The sequence below is a fragment of the Nilaparvata lugens genome, chromosome 9 (assembly GCF_014356525.2).
Source record: "Nilaparvata lugens isolate BPH chromosome 9, ASM1435652v1, whole genome shotgun sequence".
Lineage (NCBI taxonomy): Eukaryota > Metazoa > Arthropoda > Insecta > Hemiptera > Delphacidae > Nilaparvata > Nilaparvata lugens.
The window spans coordinates 25783921-25805889 of record NC_052512.1 but is presented as its reverse complement, the minus strand read 5'-3'; the positions used below and the strand labels follow the sequence as shown (position 1 = coordinate 25805889).

The 21969-nt window shown below is 34.6% G+C and overlaps 1 protein-coding gene across 1 annotated transcript in view; it reads left to right on the top strand.

Annotated features, from left to right (window-relative positions):
* LOC111064445 (myogenesis-regulating glycosidase) overlaps positions 1-21407 on the top strand; it is a 68210-nt gene extending 46803 nt beyond the window's left edge. The window contains exons 8-14 of the mRNA XM_039435700.1: positions 5790-5940; positions 7557-7674; positions 10963-11154; positions 14483-14632; positions 16682-16900; positions 17848-18004; positions 21017-21407. Coding sequence (XP_039291634.1) covers positions 5790-5940; positions 7557-7674; positions 10963-11154; positions 14483-14632; positions 16682-16900; positions 17848-18004; positions 21017-21276 — 1247 coding nt within the window. The 3' untranslated portion in view covers positions 21277-21407. The remainder of the gene's footprint in view (positions 1-5789; positions 5941-7556; positions 7675-10962; positions 11155-14482; positions 14633-16681; positions 16901-17847; positions 18005-21016) is intronic.
* The last annotated feature ends 562 nt before the right edge of the window (positions 21408-21969 follow it).

Here is a 21969-nt window from a genome sequence, read left to right as displayed (position 1 = left end):
GTTTAGTAGTTCAGACGGGATGATGCGTCATTCGTGTGTTTCCTACCCCGTACATGTATAAGCCAATTCTCTTCTTCATGGATTATTTAAAAAGAAATTTGAGAGCACAAGGAATGAAACCCCATATTCGCTCTCTTAATACATTATCGAATGAACAATGGATAATACAGTGTAATACAATAGAAAGTATTAAGAGAAGAAAAAAGTATCTTCAAAAAGTAATTACGGTAAAGGCTAAAAAAATGATGCAGGCAAAATAATCAAACAAATTCATTCAAAATCTTCCAAAATCCAACAGGCCGTAACAATCAATGGTAAAATAACAACTACAGTTCTAAATAATTATAGTAACCAAACCGATTCTTGAAAAATAATAACATTTGAGTATAGAGATGGGCAACTATAGTGTTGATTGGCCATCTATAATCAGTGTTGGGGTAGAGCTTAGAGAAAGATGGCTGCCAAATCAGCTTACTTAAATCAGAAATGGACAAGAATGAAAGAAGTATATAATTATTATTAAACGGAAATACCAATTGAATTCTAAAAATGCTGAAATAATTATTCATTAATTAGCATTTGAACAAATGCAATTTCCAATTTATTTCCATCTGTAAAGAAGTATATATTCTCCTACTAAGTCGCGGACTCGAAAGAAGATCCCTGGGTCGATTTACCCCTTCCACAGCATCAAGACGCTACTGTGCGTAGTAATAACAATTTTGATCATCCAGCTGATGAGCTGTATCCAGCTATTTGAGTCTACCAGCATGCTGCAATTTTAATATTGGGGGAGCTTCGCTCTGGAGTACAAAATCATAGAAAATTTATTACGAAAGAGGAGATTATAATATTTTCATAGTTTATACAGAAAGGTTCTATCTAATCACAGTGGATTGAGATTCCCACTGGAATGCAAAAATCTCACTCACAAAGGCCCGGTTGAACTTTAATCTTGATTAATTTCACGTGAACCAAATCAGAGAAGACCATTCTAAAAAGACGGCTCCTCTGATTTGTTCTCCTGGAATTAATCAGGATTAAAATTTAACTGGCTTTTGTGCAACTGGCAACAAGTACCGGATTGAATGATTGCTTCAATAGTTTAACAGCGGAGTCATAATTTTGTCTCAGTCCCACACACATGCACTCGCTCACTCACTTCCATTATCGACAGACGATGAAATTATCAGCTGATTTTCCAAGGATGAATAATTACTATCCTTTTTTGTCCTTCAGCGATTTTTCCCAGGGATGAGACCCAATGCAATCGAATTTTTATATCATCAACCTACTATGTTGCAAATTTCGTGAAAATCGTTAGAGCTGTTTCGTGATCCGTTGGACATACATAAATACATAAATGAATAAATGCATAAATAAATCGCTTCCTCAATATAATAGGATGATTGGGAATAAATCAGTCAGGCATGCGCAAAAGACTGGCTTCCTTCTACCTCCGCACTGAACAACTAGCGATCTTCTCATCAGTCCATTACTGTAGTATAATTACTCTATATATTTATAGAAAAATATAGTTTTTGTCTTTCAAGAACTGTTTGCAAATATTGATGAATCAGAGCATATTGGGCCATATGAATAAAGTTGAGCATTTGCTTATACTTCTAAAATATGGAGCATTTGCTTCATTTTCTATGAATAAACGTGAGCAAAACCTTTTGCTCATGCTCATCAAAAAAATAGTTTGAGCATTTGCTCAAAAGTAAAAGCTTATACTCAAAATTGTATGAATAAAATAGAGCATTTGCTCAACGTTTGAAGCAAATGCTTCAAAAAAGGTGAGTCAAGTCTAGAGCAGCTTATCACCTTTTGCTCATAGTAAAATGGCTCAACTAATTAGTATGAGGAAGAGGAAACTATATATTCTAATTTAGGTGTAATAAGTAATGGTGCACTTTCAACGGACCCTCATTGTGTTAGCAATATTTTTAATGATTTTTTCGTTACAGCAGTTGACAATTTTGTAATTCCGGATATTCCTAAAAGTTCGATACCTGTATATGTACCAGTTTTACAAAGTTGTCAAACTTCCTTAAGATTTAGATTCAATTCTATTAGCGAGAGTCAATTGATAAAAATAGTAATGTCATTTGAAAACAAACACTCTTCTGGTCCGGATGACATTCCAATGACAGTTGTCAAAAAAGTTTTACCAGCAATAATCAAACCACTAGCACATATTGTAAATTCCTCCCTAATATCAGGCCATTTTCCTAACAAACTGAAGATAGCTAGAGTCTTTCCAATATTTAAAAAAGGTAGTATCACAGATCCTGGTTGTTATAGGCCGATAGCATTATTGTCAGTATTTTCAAAAATTATTGAACGAGTGGTTTATATTCAATTGATGGAGTACTTAGGAATAAATAATTTATTGGACACAGAACAACATGGCTTTCGTTCAAAAAAATCAACAATTACAGCAGGAGTGGATTTCATAAATACAATAATTAATAATATAGATAAAGGAGAGAAAGTTGTTGGCACATTTCTGGACATGACTCGTGCATTTGACAGTGTACTTCACGTTGTTCTGTTACATTCGCTAGAGGATTTAGGAGTACATGGAAAGGAGCTTACTTGGTTCTCATCTTATTTAATTGGTAGACAGCAATTTGTAGAAATAGAGCATACTCAAGAGAACAGTAACCATATATGTAAGAGAAGCTATCGCTCTGACCTGAAAAGTTTAAAATATGGAGTACCCCAAGGGTCAATTTTGGGTCCGCTATTATTCCTGTGCTATATCAGGGGTATGCCCAATGTGGTGCCACCGCAAGCCTCTGTATGCCTATATGCGGATGATGCCAATATAATCTTTACTGGAAAATCGACTGAAGATGTGGAGCTCTCATCTGCTATAGGCCTGTCCTCGATTAATGAATATTTGAATAGCCGGAATCTATTATTGAACTCAAGCAAATCTATAGTTGTCCCTTTTATGACTAGGCAGAGTAGGAATGAATTATGCCCAAGCATAGCAGTGAATAACGAGCTTCTAGAGTCAGAAGAGAGAACAAAATTTCTAGGCTTGTTAATAGATAGCAATCTTTCATGGGATAATCATGTTTGCCAAGTTATAAAAAAATATCCCCAGGTCTGTATGCTTTGAGTAGAATGTCTAATTTATGTAGTATACAGACACTGAAATCAATATACCACTCCGTAATACATGCGCATCTAGCTTACGGTCTATGTATTTATGGCAGTACTAGTAAGAATAATCTTGATAAAATCCTCAAACAGCAGAAAACAGCTATAAGAATCATGCTCAACTTTGATAGAATTGACTCAGTAAAAGTAGCGTTCTCACAACTTGGAATCTTGACAGTTTATGGCCAATACATTTTTGATGTTATTATCTTCTTCAAGAACATTGCTGGTACTAACTTAAGGAATAATACACACAATATTATAATACGCGTTTCGGTCGAATTACAGAAAGACACAGATTACATATCTTTGAGAAAAAAACAATTTACAGAGGAGAGAAATATTTTCTGAAGCTACCAACTAGTTTAAGAGTATTAGAAGATTCTCAAATATTTAGAAAGAACTTGAAGGAATATCTGGTGAACTTATCGTTGTATTCGTTATATGAGTTTGACGCTAATTTTTAAATAAATTATAAATTTCTTTGTAGTCTAGAGATAGCCTAGCCCTAGAGTTGTAAAATCTTTGACACTATTCATATGTACTTGTACATTATTTAATGAATAAAGACTAAAAAAAAAAAAAAAAAAATACCAGATACGATCACAACCAATAGTTGAGAACTATAAAACTCTTTTTAAATTCAATCATGATATTATATCACCATTATTCCTACAAAAGAATAAATACAAAAGATTGCTAGCTACCTGATATAAAGATAGCCATCACAAAATAGGAAATAGGCATTTAAGAACATAAGAGTGTAGACGATTATAAGAAGGCTATTAATATTATCAGAATATGCTGAAGATTATTATAGAGATTTTTTCACGCTATTATTTCAAAATTCTAAACTCAACTAACTAAAAACTCAATTCATAAAATTTATGAATTTTTTTTCTATTTAATAGAAAACAGAGCAGTAGACACAAACACAAGCGGTGCCCCCTACTTGCATATTTAGCGCTTCCGTGAGCTATAAAAACAAAGTAAGGCTACAAAAGTGAATCAGCTGATGAAAAATCTTCAAAAAACGTTAGCATTTGCTCCAGAGTTCAGGAGCATAAGGTAAGAGTATAAGATAAAGCTTATTCATATAAAAATGAGCAAATTCTTGCTTCTACCTTTTGCTCATGAGCAAAACCTTATGCTCCATGCTCTTGCTCATGAGCATTTGCTCTGGTTTTATTCATATGGGCCATTGTTTCGATGTCTTGAAGAAGACGGAGGGAGAACGACAGAAACACTAGTCTGTGCTTCAAATGGTTTATTCCATTCAGTCAGAATGTTAACACTCTGCCATGAGAGCTAATGGGGTTTTCTCTGCCTACAGTATCACCACCCTCTTCATGGAGTGTCATATAGAGTCTACATAGAGTGTTGTCATATTCTCCACCCTCTCTGTAGAGGGTGGTGTCAGTACCCAATTGAACAAGCTCATTTCAAAACACCCATTTAATTCAATTGAATGTTATTTTTCATGTTATGCATCGTATATAATACGATATTAACACAGGTCATAAACATTCCATCAAACAATACACATCATAAATACATTACAAATTTCACCTCAATATACATAATGTAGTCTAAATAATTGAAAAACAGAGTTAATATCACAGATGGAATTGAAGTTTAATAAACTGAAAACAGTGGAATCAAAAGTATCTATTACTTGAAAGGTAAAGATCATACAGCTAATTTCAATTTTGAGTATTTAGTGTTACAGATGATATACAGATGATATTTATTATTATCATATGATTTCAATGTCGTTCTCCCCTGATAATGTGTTGTACAATTTAAGTCCATCAGGTCCCAGTAAGTTTTTCAATCTCGCTACTTGTATTTCTCGAGATTTCTTTACAGTCTCGGTAGTAGTCAGATAAATTGTTACTTCTTCTTTGAAGTTGGCAAAATTATTTGCGATATCTACATTGAAACGGTTACGTCAAGTCTTGAATGTATTAAAAACAAAGATGGTTGGTTGATATGAAAAGTATTATTTTTCAATATCTAACATGGCGCAGTCGAAAATAAAATAAAACAAGAATAATTGAATTATTAAGTGTTCAAGTGAGAAGTGATAGCTCAATATTGAAAATGGAATTCAACAAACCAGGTATGCTAGTTATAGATGGGGATATCGCAAATAATTTTGCCAACTTCAAAGAAGAAGTAACAAATTATTTTACTGCTACCGAGACTGTAAAGAAATCTCGAGAAATACAAGTAGCGAGATTGAAAAACTTACTGGGACCTGATGGACTTAAATTGTACAACACATTATCAGGGGAGAACGACATTGAAACGGTTACGTCAAGTCTTGAATATATTAAAAATAAAGATGGTTGGTTGATATGAAAAGTATTATTTATTCAATATCTAACATTTAGTTAATCACAATATTGTAATTAACCAAAGTTCGCCAATGTCATAAAAACATCTCTCATTTAACCACAATTTTATTTTTTTCTTGAAGACTATTTCATTTGGAATAGCATTATACACTTTTTTGGCCATATGCTGAGGGCTCGCCTCAAAAGACGAGGCTCTTTAGGCATCCAGTCGCACGATCTCAATGAGATTTAATGACAATATTTTGCTATTTTCAGTTTGGTCCACTTGGGTGCGCTACAAGAAACTGGTGAACCAATCAGTGGTACTGCAGTTTGCAAGGGACATCGCCATACATGGATTCAACAACAGTCAGATGGAGATTGATGACAACTGGGAGAGCTGCTACGGCGAAACAGCTTTCAACATGTGAGTAGGCCTACATGTACCGGGTGCGGCAGCAAAACTTCCTTTTTTGAGTGAATGACATTCAGTCAGCTGTTGTCGTAGCTAATTGGTCTTGCTAGAGAGGTCAGACCATAAAGTTTTCTTCCCGACATCCTATACTATTAAACAAAGACCTTAAAGATGCATAGACTCACGGTATTTACATGAAAACGGTAGTGGTCATGAAATGTGTGCGCAGTGGCCAGCCAGCTAGATTGCGTCATCGTCACCAACCGAGGTTTTTAACACCTATTGGCAATAATTTATAAAACTTATTTATAAAAACAGATGATTGGATATAAAATGACCTCAGCTACACCGGAAATTTAGCAGAAACATGCGCGTGACACCTACCGTCTTCATCTATATACCGTGCATAGACTCTCATGCAGCGCTAGTGTCGTACTTGGAATTGAAATCCGCCATTGAGGGGGCAACCCATAAGATTATTACATACCAATGCCACCAATGCCTTTGTGATCTATATTATTACAAATATATATATATATATATATATATATATATATAATATCTCGTGCTAAAATACCCAAATGGCGGCCTTCAATTTCAAGTAAGAGCTATCATTGGGAAGGCATAGGCATTGTGGGTCTATATCTCTTTGAAAAGCTTGAATTTGGAGATGTTCTGTTTAGAAAATATTCTTATAAGTTTTGTAATTTTTTTTTTGATTTTTTTGAGTTTAATTGAAATGATTTCTTTAAGGTATTTGCTATTAAACGAGCAATTTCTGTTTATATGTTTAGATGTTCAAATGTTTAATATCGGGGCACCGAGCTCCGCTCTGGAGTACAAAAGCATATTAAATTTATTACGAAAGAAGAAATTATAGTTCATACAGAAAGGTTCTAATCTAATCACAGTATGGATTGAGATTAATTCCCAGAGGAATGCGAAAATTTCTCTCACAAAAGCATGTTAAATTCTAATCCTGATTATTTTCACGTGAACCAAATCAGAGAAGACCATATCAAAAAGATAGCTTATCTGATTGGTTCTACTGGAATTAACCAGGATCAAAATTTAACCGGCTTTTGTACAATTGGCACTAAGTACCTGATTGAATGATTACAAAAGTTCAACAGCTGAGTCATAATTTTGTCTCAGTCCCACACACATGCACTCGCTTACTCACTTCCATCATCAACAGACGACGAAATAATAAGCTGTTTTTGCAAGGATGAATAAATCCTTTTAATGTCCTGTTGTCAACAAATACATGTCGATTCTCTGAAAAGAATATTGGCCTAAAATAATATCCTTTCAATCAAAACAGGACCGGGATGTGATGGAATATATATAGTTGGGGATTACAACTCGAATACATATAAATATAATATACTGTTGGGAATATAACACCCATATATATTCGAATACTCGAATATAATAATACTGTTGTGAATTATAACTCAATGTAATGTTTAAATGAGAAACTCTACTTAATAAGTTAAAAACTAGATGATTTGAATCTTAGAATTATGGGATAAATTCATGAAGGAGTTGAATATTGTAAAATCGTCGTGTGTGCATGCTTTACAGTTGAAAGATATTATATATTTTCATCAAACGTTTTGCTTCAGTTCGAGATTCCCGGACATGAAGCTGCTAACGAAACAGCTGAAGGACATGGGCTTCCGCACCACCATCTGGACGCACCCGTTCGTCAACAAGGAGTGTCCTGATTTTGCCCTTCTCAAGGTGATTGATTGATTGATTGATTGAGTACTTTATTTATGTAGATTACAATATATACTGGCTTATACACTTATATACATTAGCTTACAATACAGCAAAATTATAGATGAATTTACATAATATAGACTAAGAAAATAATTATTGAACTGTATATGATATGAAAAAGCAATTTTGTAATATAATAACTAAAGATAATTATATTGTTATGCATGTACATAAATTGGCGGAGCTTTGCACATATCAATGTCCATTCTTCGGAAAGAATATTAAAAATATCCTCCCCACTAACTCTCTACCAAAAAAGAGTGATATCAGAGACTATAGTGACCCCCTGAGTTGGAGAACTCGCTCAAGAACTGTTGTATTGTAATCTTGGAAACCCCCAACTTTTAATTATACGAAGTTGATGAAAATTATGGACAGCTAAATATTTCTTTCACAAGAATAATTTGACGGAAGGTTTCATTGGAGATCCTATTTGAAATGGAAAATTACTCTTCAAAAACTACTCTGTCGCTTCAACATCTTTGTCCCTCCAAATTATCCATTTTTTAAAATAAGAAGGTAGTCATGTAATACATGATTTCGATACAGAGTTCCAAGAGGAAATTAATGGCGAAAACCGCACATTGATATATCAACCCGTATCATTTCGTTGATTTAAAAGCTGTAAATTATGCTTTATATTAACCAGCTGAAATAATGTGTTAGCGCGTATGATAGCTCCCAAATAGCCTCAGCTGATGTTATGAATGAATGAATGGGAAAACTGTAGTAATTGCATGCAATGAATTCTTCAGCTGACTAAATGATAAATCATAACATTTTTTTCACTTTCAATGTTTCTTATATCCTGAAAAAGAACGAAGGAGTGAGTCGATTTTTCCAACGAACTTGACTTGTAAAAGGGTCGAAGAATACATGTTGAAAATTTGAAGCTGATTAATCAATTCTTTCTAAAGTTATTGTAGAACATACAAACAGACCGACAACGACTTTGGCCTTCAGTGAGTCAAAAGTGAGAACTCGCTAACGCTCGTTCAATAAAATAAAAGTTCATCTTCTCTCTGGTTATCTCAAGTTTTGCCCAAAGCTAAGAATCCGTCACATAGCTCCCGCACTCACGTAAATATTTGTACGTGAATGACGTCATTACTCGACACTGCTAAGCCTACTAGCTTCATCTTCTACACCACGTGTTGAACATCTATTAGTGGCGCACTGAGGCATCCATATTGCGCATGCGCTGGTAACGTGTTAGATTTATTTATTAATATGGCTTTTATTGGAAGAGAGATCCTTTTGGATGTTCTGCCTTGCCATATTACCCAATGTCATTTCCTATTTACACTCAGGTTTATAGGTTATATATTGGGTGTTAGATGAGGTTAGGATTGATACACATAATGCCTACATAAATGAAAAAATAATGTATTCAAATCAAAAACAAATAAGTGTAATAGATAATAGAATAAATGTAATATTCAAATAATTGAATAAATAATTCTATTTTTGTTACTTTGTTTTTATAGTTACCGGTGTTATTATTTTTTTGTTAGTTTATGTTAAAGAATTAGAAGTATTGTTTAATGAGTTGACGCATTCATATAAAATATACATTGTACGGTATATCTAGAATAAAGAGATTGATTGATTGGTACGAAGATATTACACAGAGGCATATGGTATCCCTTATCCATCTGCCATCCATTATATCGATTTGCTTTGATGTGCCCAAGGCTCTAAGCTATTCACGTTCATGATTATTGAGAGCCGGTTTTCGAGCTCGGGATTTAGGTAAGATCTAGACTTTAAACAGCTGGAGTCAGAAAACTGGCTTTCCAAAACGGGGCGTAGTCGCAGTAAATACATAGTTGCAGCAAAATAAATCTTTATTGTCTCATTATTTCTAAATATTGAGAACGTTTTTCCTTAACGGAATGAAACATTCCTAAACTAGTAATTCTGTGAACAGTAGACTTCACGCAGTATTCTCATCCACAAGTACCAGATGTCAACTGTTTTAAATGTTAAGAAACTTAGTTCACGTTTGAATTTGTATTCCATATGATATAATTCATCCAGTTCTGTGATGATCTTTCTATCTGATGAAAATTAATTCTTTAGAATCAAAAATATTATAATTTCTCCAGCATTATTTATTTCATTTGTTTATTTTTATTCACCTATTAAATTAGTTTTTTCGAATGTGAGAATATTGATACTGATGGGCACGCATAATAATACCATGACTGCAAAACAAAATATTGAAACCAAAGACCTTAAAGCTGCGATTAGACCAAATTTATTGAAAAAATGTTAATAACTCAATCCTTTTAGATTATATTAAATTGAACATAACTTATTATCATACACATGATGAACATATGTGTTTGTCAACTTCCGTTCAATCTAATAGAATCTATAAGGATTAAGTTATAACCATTTTGTTAATAACTTTGGTGTAAACCCAGCTTAAAGATGCATACATCTTTAATGTCTTTGATTGAAACTATAGACCTTATACAAATACAGTAATAGACTGGCTTCTCCACACATCTGTGTAATCACTTGTCAGCTGATTTATGATGAATAATTCTATAGTCTGATTTTTACTCCAATATTGGCGTATGAAGGAGGAGGCTCCTTTTTCATTTTATATTAATTATATCCTTGAAATGCAAAATTTCCAAAAACCTTGTATATACGTCGACGCGCAATTCAAAAAGGAACATACCTGTCAAATTTCATGGAAATCTATTACCCCGTTTCGCCGTAAATGCGCAACATATAAATATATAAACATTTAAACATTAAGAGAAATGCCAAACCGTCGACCTGAATCTTAGACCTCACTTCGTTCGGTCAATAATTCAAAATATCTAAAACTTTACTCAATTTTCTCTTTATTCTACTTTGTGTTCAATTTTCTAGTTTTTCGAAATTCAATATAAACGTGACTTTGACTATTCATGACTACGACTACGACTACGCCCCATTTTGGAAAGCCAATTTTCTGACTCCAGCTGTTTAAAGTCTAGAACTTGGCTAAATCCCGAGCTCGGAAACCGGCCCTAAGTCCTTTTGACTTATATGTCTGTTGTTTGTGTATTGCAGATTATTTGACGTTGTCTATTGTTTTTCTGTATTTTAATGACGTTGTTCATTGTTTTTTCCGGATTGTAGTGACGAAGAGTCATTCATTTGATGTTGTCTATTGTTTTTCTCTATTTAAATGACAATAAACTAGGTATTATTAATTAATTAATCATAATTTGATTTGATTGAAAGGACAAGGGCTACTTTGTGGCGAATCAGACGGGGGAAGTGCTGATGAAGTGGTGGGACGGGGAGGGGGGAGTGGTAGACTTTACCAAGCCGAGTGCCGTGCAGTGGTTTGCGGCGAAACACACCAAGCTGCTACAAGACTATGCAATTGATGGCTTCAAGTTCGATGCTGGAGAAGTGGGATGGTTACCCCAGGTGTGTTGTCCTATATTATCCTATACTATTATACGAGCAGCTTCTGTTTATATGTTTGGATGTTTATATTTCACCGGATCTCGAAAACGGCTCTAACGATTCTCACGAAATTCAGAACATAGTAGGTTTATAATACTAGTACTTCTGTGAACAGTAGACCTCACGCAGTATTCTCATCCACAAGTACCTGATTTAAACTATAGACCTTATGGAAATACAGCAATAGACTGGCTTCTCCACACATCTGTGTAATCACTTGTCAGCTGATTTATGATGAATAATTCTATAGTCTGATTTTTACTCTAATATTGGCTCTAATATTTAATGAAGGAGGCTCCTTTTTCCTTTTATATTATCCTTGAAATGCAAAATTTCCAAAAACCTTGTATATACGTCGACGCGCAATTAAAAAAGGAACATACCTGTCAAATTTCATGAAAATCTATTACCGCGTTTCGCCGTAAATGCGCAACATATAAACATTTAAACATTGTCGTCGTCTTTTGGTGATGAGCGAGTTCATGTGTGTGGGACTGTGTCAAAATTATGACTCAGCTGTTGAACTGTTGTAATCATTCAATCAGGTACTTAGTGCCGGCTGCAAAAAAGCCGGGTTATTTTCAATCCTGATTAATTCCAGTAGATCCATCTTTTTGAAATGGTCTTCTCTGATTTGTTTCACGTGAAGTTAATCAGTATTAAAATTCAACCGGCTTTTGTGCAACTAGGCCTTTGTGAGAGAAATTTTTGCATGGGAATGTTTTGCTCTGGGAATTAATCTCAATTTACTGTGATTAGATAGAACATTTCTGTATGAATGTTATTATAATTTCTTCTTTCGTAATAAATTTGTTATGCTTTTGTACTCCAGAGCGAAGCTCGGTCCCCGATATTTTTTCACTTTATTACTCAATTTTTCAACACTATTCATATTTCAATTCAATCAATCATTTTCTTGAATTCAACACAATATATACAAAAGAAATCAAAATACAAAGCAACACAATCGAAAGATAAATTTCTAATAAGATACAAAAAAATAGGCTTCATGGTGGGGTAAGCAGAAAATAAAGAAAGGAGGAAAAATACCTAGCCAACTATGGTTTTCCATGTAATAGGCAGGCAGAGCGTATAAAAGTAAGGAATGAAGGGTGAATAGGAGCGGAAAAGGGAAGAATTGGTGAAAAAGGTAGGAAAATAGAGAGAAAAATATATGAGCAAAATTTGTAAGCGAGTCCACTTTTAACAAATTTATTTAAAAAATGGCCTTGAGAAAGTAGTTTGAGCAGAAATCTTGAGCCTCATACGTCGATAAGGAAGAAAACGTTACTGTGGGCTCAGAGAAGAAGGAAGAGAATTCCTTCTACTTTGTGCTGTAGGTCCAGTTTTCTATACCTAGTTTAGTTTTTCTACTAATCTTATAGTCTATGAGGAAGTGGCCCGGATTTATTATTTTACTGCTTATATAGATCAACTGTTTCCTTAAACATTTAATATTGGTGTGATATGTGACATATCTATTTGCTGTGGGCCTTAAATTATAATTATTGACAATTGTTGAAGGTGCAAGGAAAATGGGATTTATATTTTATCAAGTATTCAATTACTATTATTATTGTATTGCGGAAATAATAATTTCTTATGTTTGGAGAGAAAACATGTAGGCTATGTTTACTATAGTGAGACTATATTTATTTATTTATTTATTTATTTATTTATTTATTTATTTATTTTTACATAGAAAGTATACACAACTCAATATTTCCAATATTCACTTTGAATAAGTGACTCACTATAGTCAGATTCAGTCAGCATCTGATTAACATTGGTTTGCTCCCCTTAACAAAGCAGATAGCTCCATCCTTTTCAAACTCCAAAACGCTGCCAAATTGCCATGCTATGTTTCTGTAGATTTATGATGAGCTACTAGAACTTCCACAGAATATTTCATCACTATTTAGCAAATATATTCTAAATCATGGAGATTTTTTTTCTTGGTGAATAAAATATATTATTTGAAAAGGATTGATCATTAACAACATTCAACATCTAATATCAGATCAGGTATACCGGGATAACATGAATTACAACTATAAGAGGCGGTGGTGGAAAAGATACTTGACATCTATGATCTCCTATAAAATCCACTGAATTTGAAATGTGAATCTCACTTCAGCTAAGAAATAGATATAGTTTATATGAATGAAGTTACATACTTCTGATTAGTTTTATTCGATTTCTCAGCTATGAGTGTGGTTTGAAAGGAGGTGGGAGCAAATATTCAATACAATAATCATTATACGATAACAACCACTGATTAAAAAATGATAAAAAATTGAGAACTGTTCGAAGTGTAGATTTGAACCAAAAAAGTTGGGAAACCTTAGTTCAAGGTTAAGATGGGGTTTAGTCCTCGAGGTTTCTGAATGCTTGCTGGATGTCTTCGTGGAGTTATGCAGCTAATTCTGCTTAAGAATTGACCATGAAGCCACCACAAATTTATAAAATTTTTAAATTGGCAAATTTTTGCAATCTTTTGCCATTATTATCTCTGCAACTAAAAACCCATGTTCACTTGATTTTTTATTTTAAACCAAAACTGGCAATTATTTTAAAACCTGCACAGTAGAGCATCGATAATTCGGACGACGATAATAGAACGCATTGTGTCCGATTACAGGATTTGGCGGAAATAACTGAAAAATTAACCGACAATACGAGGTTTTTGGGCCATCGTGTATCTAGTAGAAGAAAATTTTGCATGGAAAAATTTGTTCTGGACTTCTTTTATGTATCCAAACAATATATTGGAAAATTATAACTACAATATAAAAAGCTAGCACATCCCCATGTCCATATTGACTGGACTTGAGTAACTCTAGATTTTTCAAACACTATTCGGGAAGTGGGTGTTTCGCCCCGATCGCTGCCGCCCCTGGATCCGCGCCTGTATGGCAATGAAATTATTAGGTACCTCCCGAGTAGCATCAGAAGAGAGACGGATAGGGCGTGGTTCAAAATCGAATTGTAAAAGTACCTAATAGAGTTAGAAACGTATAGTTTTGAAGAATTTTATCAGGGGAATCAGGGATACCTACCTTGGCTGTTATTGTTCCTCTCTATCTTTATTGGTTATATGTTTTAGAATTGTTTGTATCGTTTAATAAAGGTGATTCCTTCATTTAAAATATACCTCTTATGTCTCGAATAAAGAGATTGATTAGTTGAGCTCATTCATCCTAATTATTTTACAATGATAATACCTATCCTGATTAATTGTTTCTTGTTATCTTTCTTTCAATTTGTCGTAATTATTAATGTTCAACAGATTGCGCGTCTAAATTGTTCTTTGGACCAGCATCCACGCTGCTTCAGCCAATCATATGCAGAGACCTTGGCCAAGTTTGGACCAATGTCAGAGATGCGCGTCTCGTTCAGAACTCAGCGACATGCCATGTATACGCGCATGCTCGATAAGGTAATACTAATCTGTATTTATCCATCTATTGAAAATGAAAATTGCAAATACATTGAGAGCATACAGTTTGACCAGTTGCCCTAAGTTGGCCACCTAGAAAATCAGAATCCTTGAAAATCAGCTGTTATAAAAGTTAGCCAATCAGAATTGTATGCTATGCCAAGTACATTTTCGTACAGAATTTATATAGCCAGGTTTCCAATAATATTGTGTATACTAAAGGAAAAAATTTATTCTCTTCTATTTTAGAAAACATCATTATTCTGGTTGTTGTCAGTAGCTAGCTTTAGAAAATTTGATTTTCAATAACCGGGAAAGTGCAAATTTTTAAACCAAAATTCAATATTCTGATGTTATTTGTTGAATTTCATTTATTACTATTTCAGGACTTTTTGATAAAACTTTTTTGGTGAAATTTGAACTTGAAAAACTTGAAAATATTGTTCTGCCTATCAGGTTCTATTTAATTTATTTTTTATTGCTTAGTACACTGAAGGCGATCATCACCAACTGAAGGCATACAAAAGGAACCTACCTGAATAAGTCAAGAAGTTTTTCTATCATATTTCATCTTTGTACTTTGTCTTGCTATTCACTTATCGCCGGCCAGGTTAGCGGAGATTTGGGCTCAACTTACTCTTACTCGACTCAGGTCGAGAAGAGACTCGACTCTAGTCGAGAGCATGTGTTTCCAAATGATGACAGTCGCGGAGACTAGAATCGACTGGTCTGAGTGTCACCTGTTGGAAACACATGCTCTCGACTAGAGTCGAGTCTCTTCTGACCTGAGTCGAGTAAGTGTGAGTTGAGCCTAAGGCGTTGCACCTTCAGTCTACAAGCTCTACCTGGTCGTGTATTCAACTCCATCGGTAGGCATGGACGTTTGATCATCTCATTACCCACCCTCAAGATAGGACATTATCCACAATAGAAAACGAAGCCATTCTCTCCTCCTCCTCCTCCTCCTCCTCCTCCTCCTCCTCCTTCTATCAGACCACGCTCATGTAGGCATCATTCGCAATAAATAAAAAAAGAAAAGAATATGAATTTGTACATATGCATTAAACAAAGGAAAATCTAATCATAATTGTATCAAATGATGACCATTTCACACGTGCCTCTAGCATTAGCAACATAAGGATGCTCAGATTGACGAGTCTGGCCTCATCCCGATGTCCCAATATTATAATGCTCAACTTTATTCATATGGCCCATAAGCTTATACTTGCTTATACTTCTAAAATATGGAGCATGTGCTTCATTTTCTATAAATAAACGTGAGCAAAACCTTTTGCTCATGCTCATCAAAAAATAGTCTGAGCATTTGCTCAAAAGTAAAAGCTTATACTCAAAATTGTATGAATAAACTGGAGCAAAATGCTTCAAAAAAGGTGAGTCTAGTCTAGAGCAGTTTTTCACCTTTTGCTCATAGTAAAATGGCTCAACTAATTCGTGTGAGGAAGAGGAAACTATACCAGATACAATAACAACCAATAGTTGCGAGAACTAGAAAACTATTTTTAGATTCTACCATGATATATATAACCATTATTCCTACAAAATATACCTATCCGATATAAAGATAGCCACCACAGAATAGGAAATAGGCATTTAAGAAGACGAGAGTGTAGATGATTATAAGAGGCTATTTAGATTATAAGATTATGCTAAAGATTATTATAGAGATGACATTTTTTCACGCTATCATTTCAAAATTCTAAACTCAACTAACCTAAAATTCAATCCATGGATAGAGAACAGAGCAGACGACCAAACACAAGCGGTGTCTATACTTGCATAGCGCTTACGTGAGCTATAAAAACAAAGTAAGGCAACAAAGGCGAATCAGCTGATGAAAAATCGTTAAAATACGTGAGCATTTGCTCCAGAGTTCAGGAGCATAAGGTAGAGCTCATTCATATAAAAATTAGCAAATGCTTATGCTTCTACCTAATGCTCATGCGCAAAACCTTATGCTCCATGTTCATGCTCATGAGCATATATGCTCTGTTTTTATTCATATGGCCCATTGATTTGCTTGTCGGACAGGATAGTAAATGGTCTTGGGACAATGGGCTCCGCACTCTGATCACGACAATGTTTGTGCAAAACATGAACGGCTACCCATTCGTGCTGCCGGATATGGTGGGAGGCAACGCCTACGCTGGAGACAAAATCGAAAAGGAACTATTCATCAGATGGCTGCAGGCCAATTGCTTCATGCCGTCCATTCAGTTCTCTGCCGCCCCATGGGACTTTGATGACCAGGTTAGTAACCGAATCAATTATCCAACCATACAATAATAAAACAATCTACTATGATATAAATAAGGCGAACTCAGAACATAACATCTCGAAATTGGAATGTAAAATCATCAGAAAATGTTTGAACAAAATATATTTCTGCAAGGGATTCTGGAAACCTATTTCAAAGGTAGAAGTGTAGAGAAACTCAGAACCATTGGTTGACCAGATGCGGCTAAATAGAATATCTCTCTTTGGACAGCTCTTCAGAACTGATTCTTCCAGGATTTCCAAACAGATGGTAAATTTATTTTTAAACCTAAAATCTCAGCCACGGTGGATTAAAGAAATTGAAGATTATATGAATGAGCTTCAAATTCCAATAGAGGATCTAAAGGCTAACTATCCGGAAACTATCAGAAGCTGAAAAGCACACGGCTTTTCATCTTCTTTTCAGCTTTTCAGCACAACAGCGGGAACCTACCCGACGATGGGCGATGGTCATGATTTCTGATGAGGAGCGTCGCAGGAGGTCGAAGAGACTGAAGGATTACTGGAGGAAAATCAAGGAGAAAAATACGAATAGGGGAGCTCCTATTATTGTACCTTTTCCTAGTTGTTATGTATGATTGTGCAAAGTTTCAATTTTGTATGTTCAACCATTATTTAGAAAAAATAAGTGAAGAAAGCAAAATGACCGCTGTGTGAGTAACTGAAGACTTCTGTACAATTTAAATATGATATTTAGATATGTTTTTTACCCAGGAGCAATGCCCTAGAGTATTGGTAGCAAGTTCGTTAACACCCTGTATAGTAGGCCTATACAAAAATGAATAATGGAATTGATTATATTCGAGTATCTATTTACCGTACGTTCATATTGAAGAGTTCTTCAGTGTGAACGCTTTGTGATGCTGTTAACGTTCTCAAGAGTATTCAGCAATGAAATCAATTGATGTTGAACTTTTCAGACAGTGGCGATAAGTAAGAAGTTGACAGCGCTGCACTACAGCTACTCGGAGGTGATTGTGCAGCTGATGCAGCGCAGTGTGGAGACAGGTGCCCCCCTCAACCCGCCCATCTGGTGGGTGGATCCTCAAGATGCCGTCGCTCAGAAGATCAATGATGGTGAGTGGGGGGGGGGTTGTTATTACGGCGGTAATTTTGTGGTGTCACACAAAATTGGTTGATGCTGTTTTCCATGGGGTACAAACACTTCATAATAACTTTTTCCTCCAGCTACTGTCTAAAGTGCTTACTTTACTCCCTGTAACATAATACTAAAGCGTCACTTTTTCGCTCTCGGGACGAAAAAAGAGAAAACTCCCTAGAGCGTGAAAGTGACTCCATTCAAATAACATGGGAAGCATCTCTATTTTAATAACGTACAATTGAAATAGGTTAGAAAGTCTAAGCTCAGATGAGGAAGCATATAGAGTAGTCATTAAACCAACTAAATTCAATACCTCAACCAGACATTTGATCAATATGTAAAATTTATGTTTCTATGCTAAAATTATTACAAACTTCATATCACTATACTAAAAAATGTATAATTTTTTTTATTCCATGTTATTCAAAATACCAGCCAACGAATATTCCTCATTAACTAATCAAATTTGAAACGGGAACTTAACTGTAGTTGTGGCGGCCATTGTTGTTACAACTTTTGCCGACAGATAGCGCTGTCGGCGGAGAACTGTGATTACAAGCCAGCTGTTTCTGTTCACTTTTTAGATTATGTTGTAACACATTGTTTGGCCACGTACGTTTAAAAAAAAAATTTTTTTTTTCATAGTCATTCGATTTCAGCTGTTTTACATCCATGAAATCAAGCCGGTAAACAGCTGATTGTAGAACAAATAAACATATGATTCTCATTACAGTATACTATACTGTAATGAAAACATTTTTTTTCTTTACAGTCGAGTATGTTTCCTAGTTCCGAATTAGGAATGGCAAAACTGGTATGAAAACCGCCTTTTAGTGCTCAAGGTGGAAATTTTGTCAACTACAATCAAGAAATTCCTGATTCGAAACTTGTAAACTAGGTTATGTTTATAGAATGCATGTAGTAATGTCAATACAAGCAGGTAATGTTTTCTGTTTCTCAATTATTCTTTTCTATATTACTATGACAAAAAATGGTGTTACTTGGGCGTGAATGTCTTTTGCAGTGCTCGAATGAAATTCTAGTCTCGGCTAACGCCTCGACTAGAAACATCATTCTCGCCTGCAAAAGGCCTCTTCCCATCCTTGTGACTTAAGATACTAATATGCAGTTTTTATAAAAATGTAGGTGGAGGAAAAATGTTGTGTATATCTCAAGTGAAAAATGTTTTTTCTCCCTCAGGAAAATTGTTTCCCTCGGCTTTGCCTCGGGCTTCAAACTTTTCCCTTAGGGAGAAAAAACAGTACTTTTCACTCTAGATATATATAAATAACTATTTTGTATTTTAGATACTGCTTTTCCTCGTAATTATTTGAAGAAACACTTACTTTTTTAATGAGAAATGAGGAATACATTTCTTCTTCTTTTTCTACTACTTATTCTTCGTTTTCTACTTCTTCTTCTTCTTCTTCTTCTTCTTCTTCTTCTTCTTCTTCTTCTTCTTCTTCTTCTTCTTCTTCCTCTTCTTCTTTTTTATCAAATAGAACAACTCTTAGGGTGGCTTCACACTGGTGATTTTTTGTTGGCCGATAGTTGCCAAAAAGATGGAACATGTGCTTTTTAAATGTGAGTCTTCAGACTGTCAACCGTGATAGAAAAATCTTGCCAGAAAATAGAACCTGTCCTATTTTCAGAGGAGAGCGATAGTAAATGGCGCATATGCTTCTTCATACAAACGTTCACACTGGTAGATTTCAGTCACCCGAACTCATTCGTCACACCTTTCGGAGGGTGACTAGCCTTTATTTGCCTGCTTATTGTTTCCCTATATCAAAAAACTCCTATCTTTGATCTCGAGATATTTAATTTTTTGAAATATTATAATAATCTACTCGACTTACTGAGTTCATAGAAGTTTGACTTTTGTTTCTACGACCAAAAAAATTTTTTTTGTAAAGTTTACAAGTAAAGTATGGTTTTCCATAATACAAATTCATACACATTTGTGAGTAAGTATATTTCAAAATGATTAAATACAAGCTCATTATTTTATATATTTCAACATGTTGTGATAAAATAATTAAAAAAAAGGGTACTGAGATTTTTATTTCTATTCATATTACAAGTAGCCCTATACAGAAAAGAGACAATAGTATGGCATATCATTTTGTTATTGTTGAATTAGAAAAAAAAATGATAAATGCTTCCTAGGATAGACATTATTGCTTCCAATTTACAATAACGCAAAAATAAATATTTTGAAAATAGCTGTACCGTAAAAATATCATTACTTCAGAAGTAATTATCATTCAAGCATTCATAATTCTCAAGTTAACAACTAGAATTGGTGTAGGGAAGTATTTAAAGGCTTCTGGAAATTTCGAATTCACACGGAACAAAGAGGTATTGAATTTGAGAAGTAAACTCTCGGGTACGAAATGAAACATTCCTAAATATGTAATTCAAAATAGCTGAAACTTTACAGCCTCTTCTTTTTCTTCTCTCTCTCTCTTCTTCTTCTTCTTCTACTACTTGAATTCTACACTCTCATCTTCTTAAATGCCTATTTCCTATTTTGTGATGGCTATCTTTATATCTTTTGTATTTACTCTTTTGTAAGGATAATGGTGATATTATATCATGGTTGAATCTAAAAAGAGTTTTATAGTTATCAACTATTGGTTGTGATCGTATCTGGTATAGTTTCCTCTTCCTCATACGAATTAGTTGAGCCATTTTACTATGAGCAAAAGGTGATAAGCTGATCTAGACTAGACTCACCTTTTTTGAAGCATTTGCTTCAAAAGTTGAGCAAATGCTCAAGTTTATTCATACAATTTTGAGCAAAAGCTTTTACTTTTGAACAAATGCTCAAACTATTTTTTTGATGAGCATGAGCAAAAGGTTTTGCTCACGTTTATTCATAGAAAATGAAGCAAATGCTCCATATTTCAGAAGTATAAGCAAATGCTCAACTTTATTCATATGGCCCATTGTGTATGTATTTTTGAGTTGATTTGTTTTTTCAGAATACCTGCTTGGAGAGGACATCCTTGTAGCGCCTGTGCTGAAGAAAGGAGCCACTAAGCGCAACATCTACCTACCAAAGGGCTACTGGCGAGAGGAGAATCCGCCCCACAGACTGTTCAAGGGTCGCAGCTGGCTGAGGAACTACCCTGTCGGTCTGGACATCCTCCCCTACTTCACTAGGGTGCAAGGCAATACGTTGAGTCCACAGGAGAAACGTGATATACACCTACCCGCCGAATATCAACTGATCGTTGTCTAGAATCAACGAAACTTGTTTACTGAATAAGAAAAACCTTGGTAAATGTAACCGTTAATCAAATAGAACAACTCTTGAATTCAAATTGAACTCTACCCAAAAATTAATTGACTGTATAGACTTTGATAAGTTTTTGAGAAGTTTTATTTTTACACCATTGCTATCTTGACAGAGATACTCAAGGCTGCTCGGTAGCCTACACTTTTTTTATCCAAATTGAAAATGAAAATGTTTTATTGGCAGAAAAAATACAACATCTTAGAAATACAAAAGCAATACAAATTTTACAACATGGGAAATAGTTATTTGTGCAACTAGTGCGCAAAGTGACAGTTTGCTGCACCGAAATAAAGGTTTTCATAAAAAATGAACGTTTACGAAATAAACGTGTAATTTTATTATTAATAAATAAAATTGAATAATGTAGTAATAATGAATGAATGGGCGGCTGTGTGGTGTGTGGGTGGCACTCTGTCCTCGTTGTCCTTAATATTATTATAATGTGCACCACAACACTATACCACAGTCACTGTTACCAACTTAATTTTGATTTTGCTGCACTGGTGCTCCATGGTAACCTACTAACTATTTTGCGTTGCCATGTTGCAAATCTGGAGTGCAGGAAAAATTTTTCCCGCACTAGAGCGGAAAAGTGATTCTTTGCGTTCTGTAATCAGTGCAGCAATGGCCACTTTT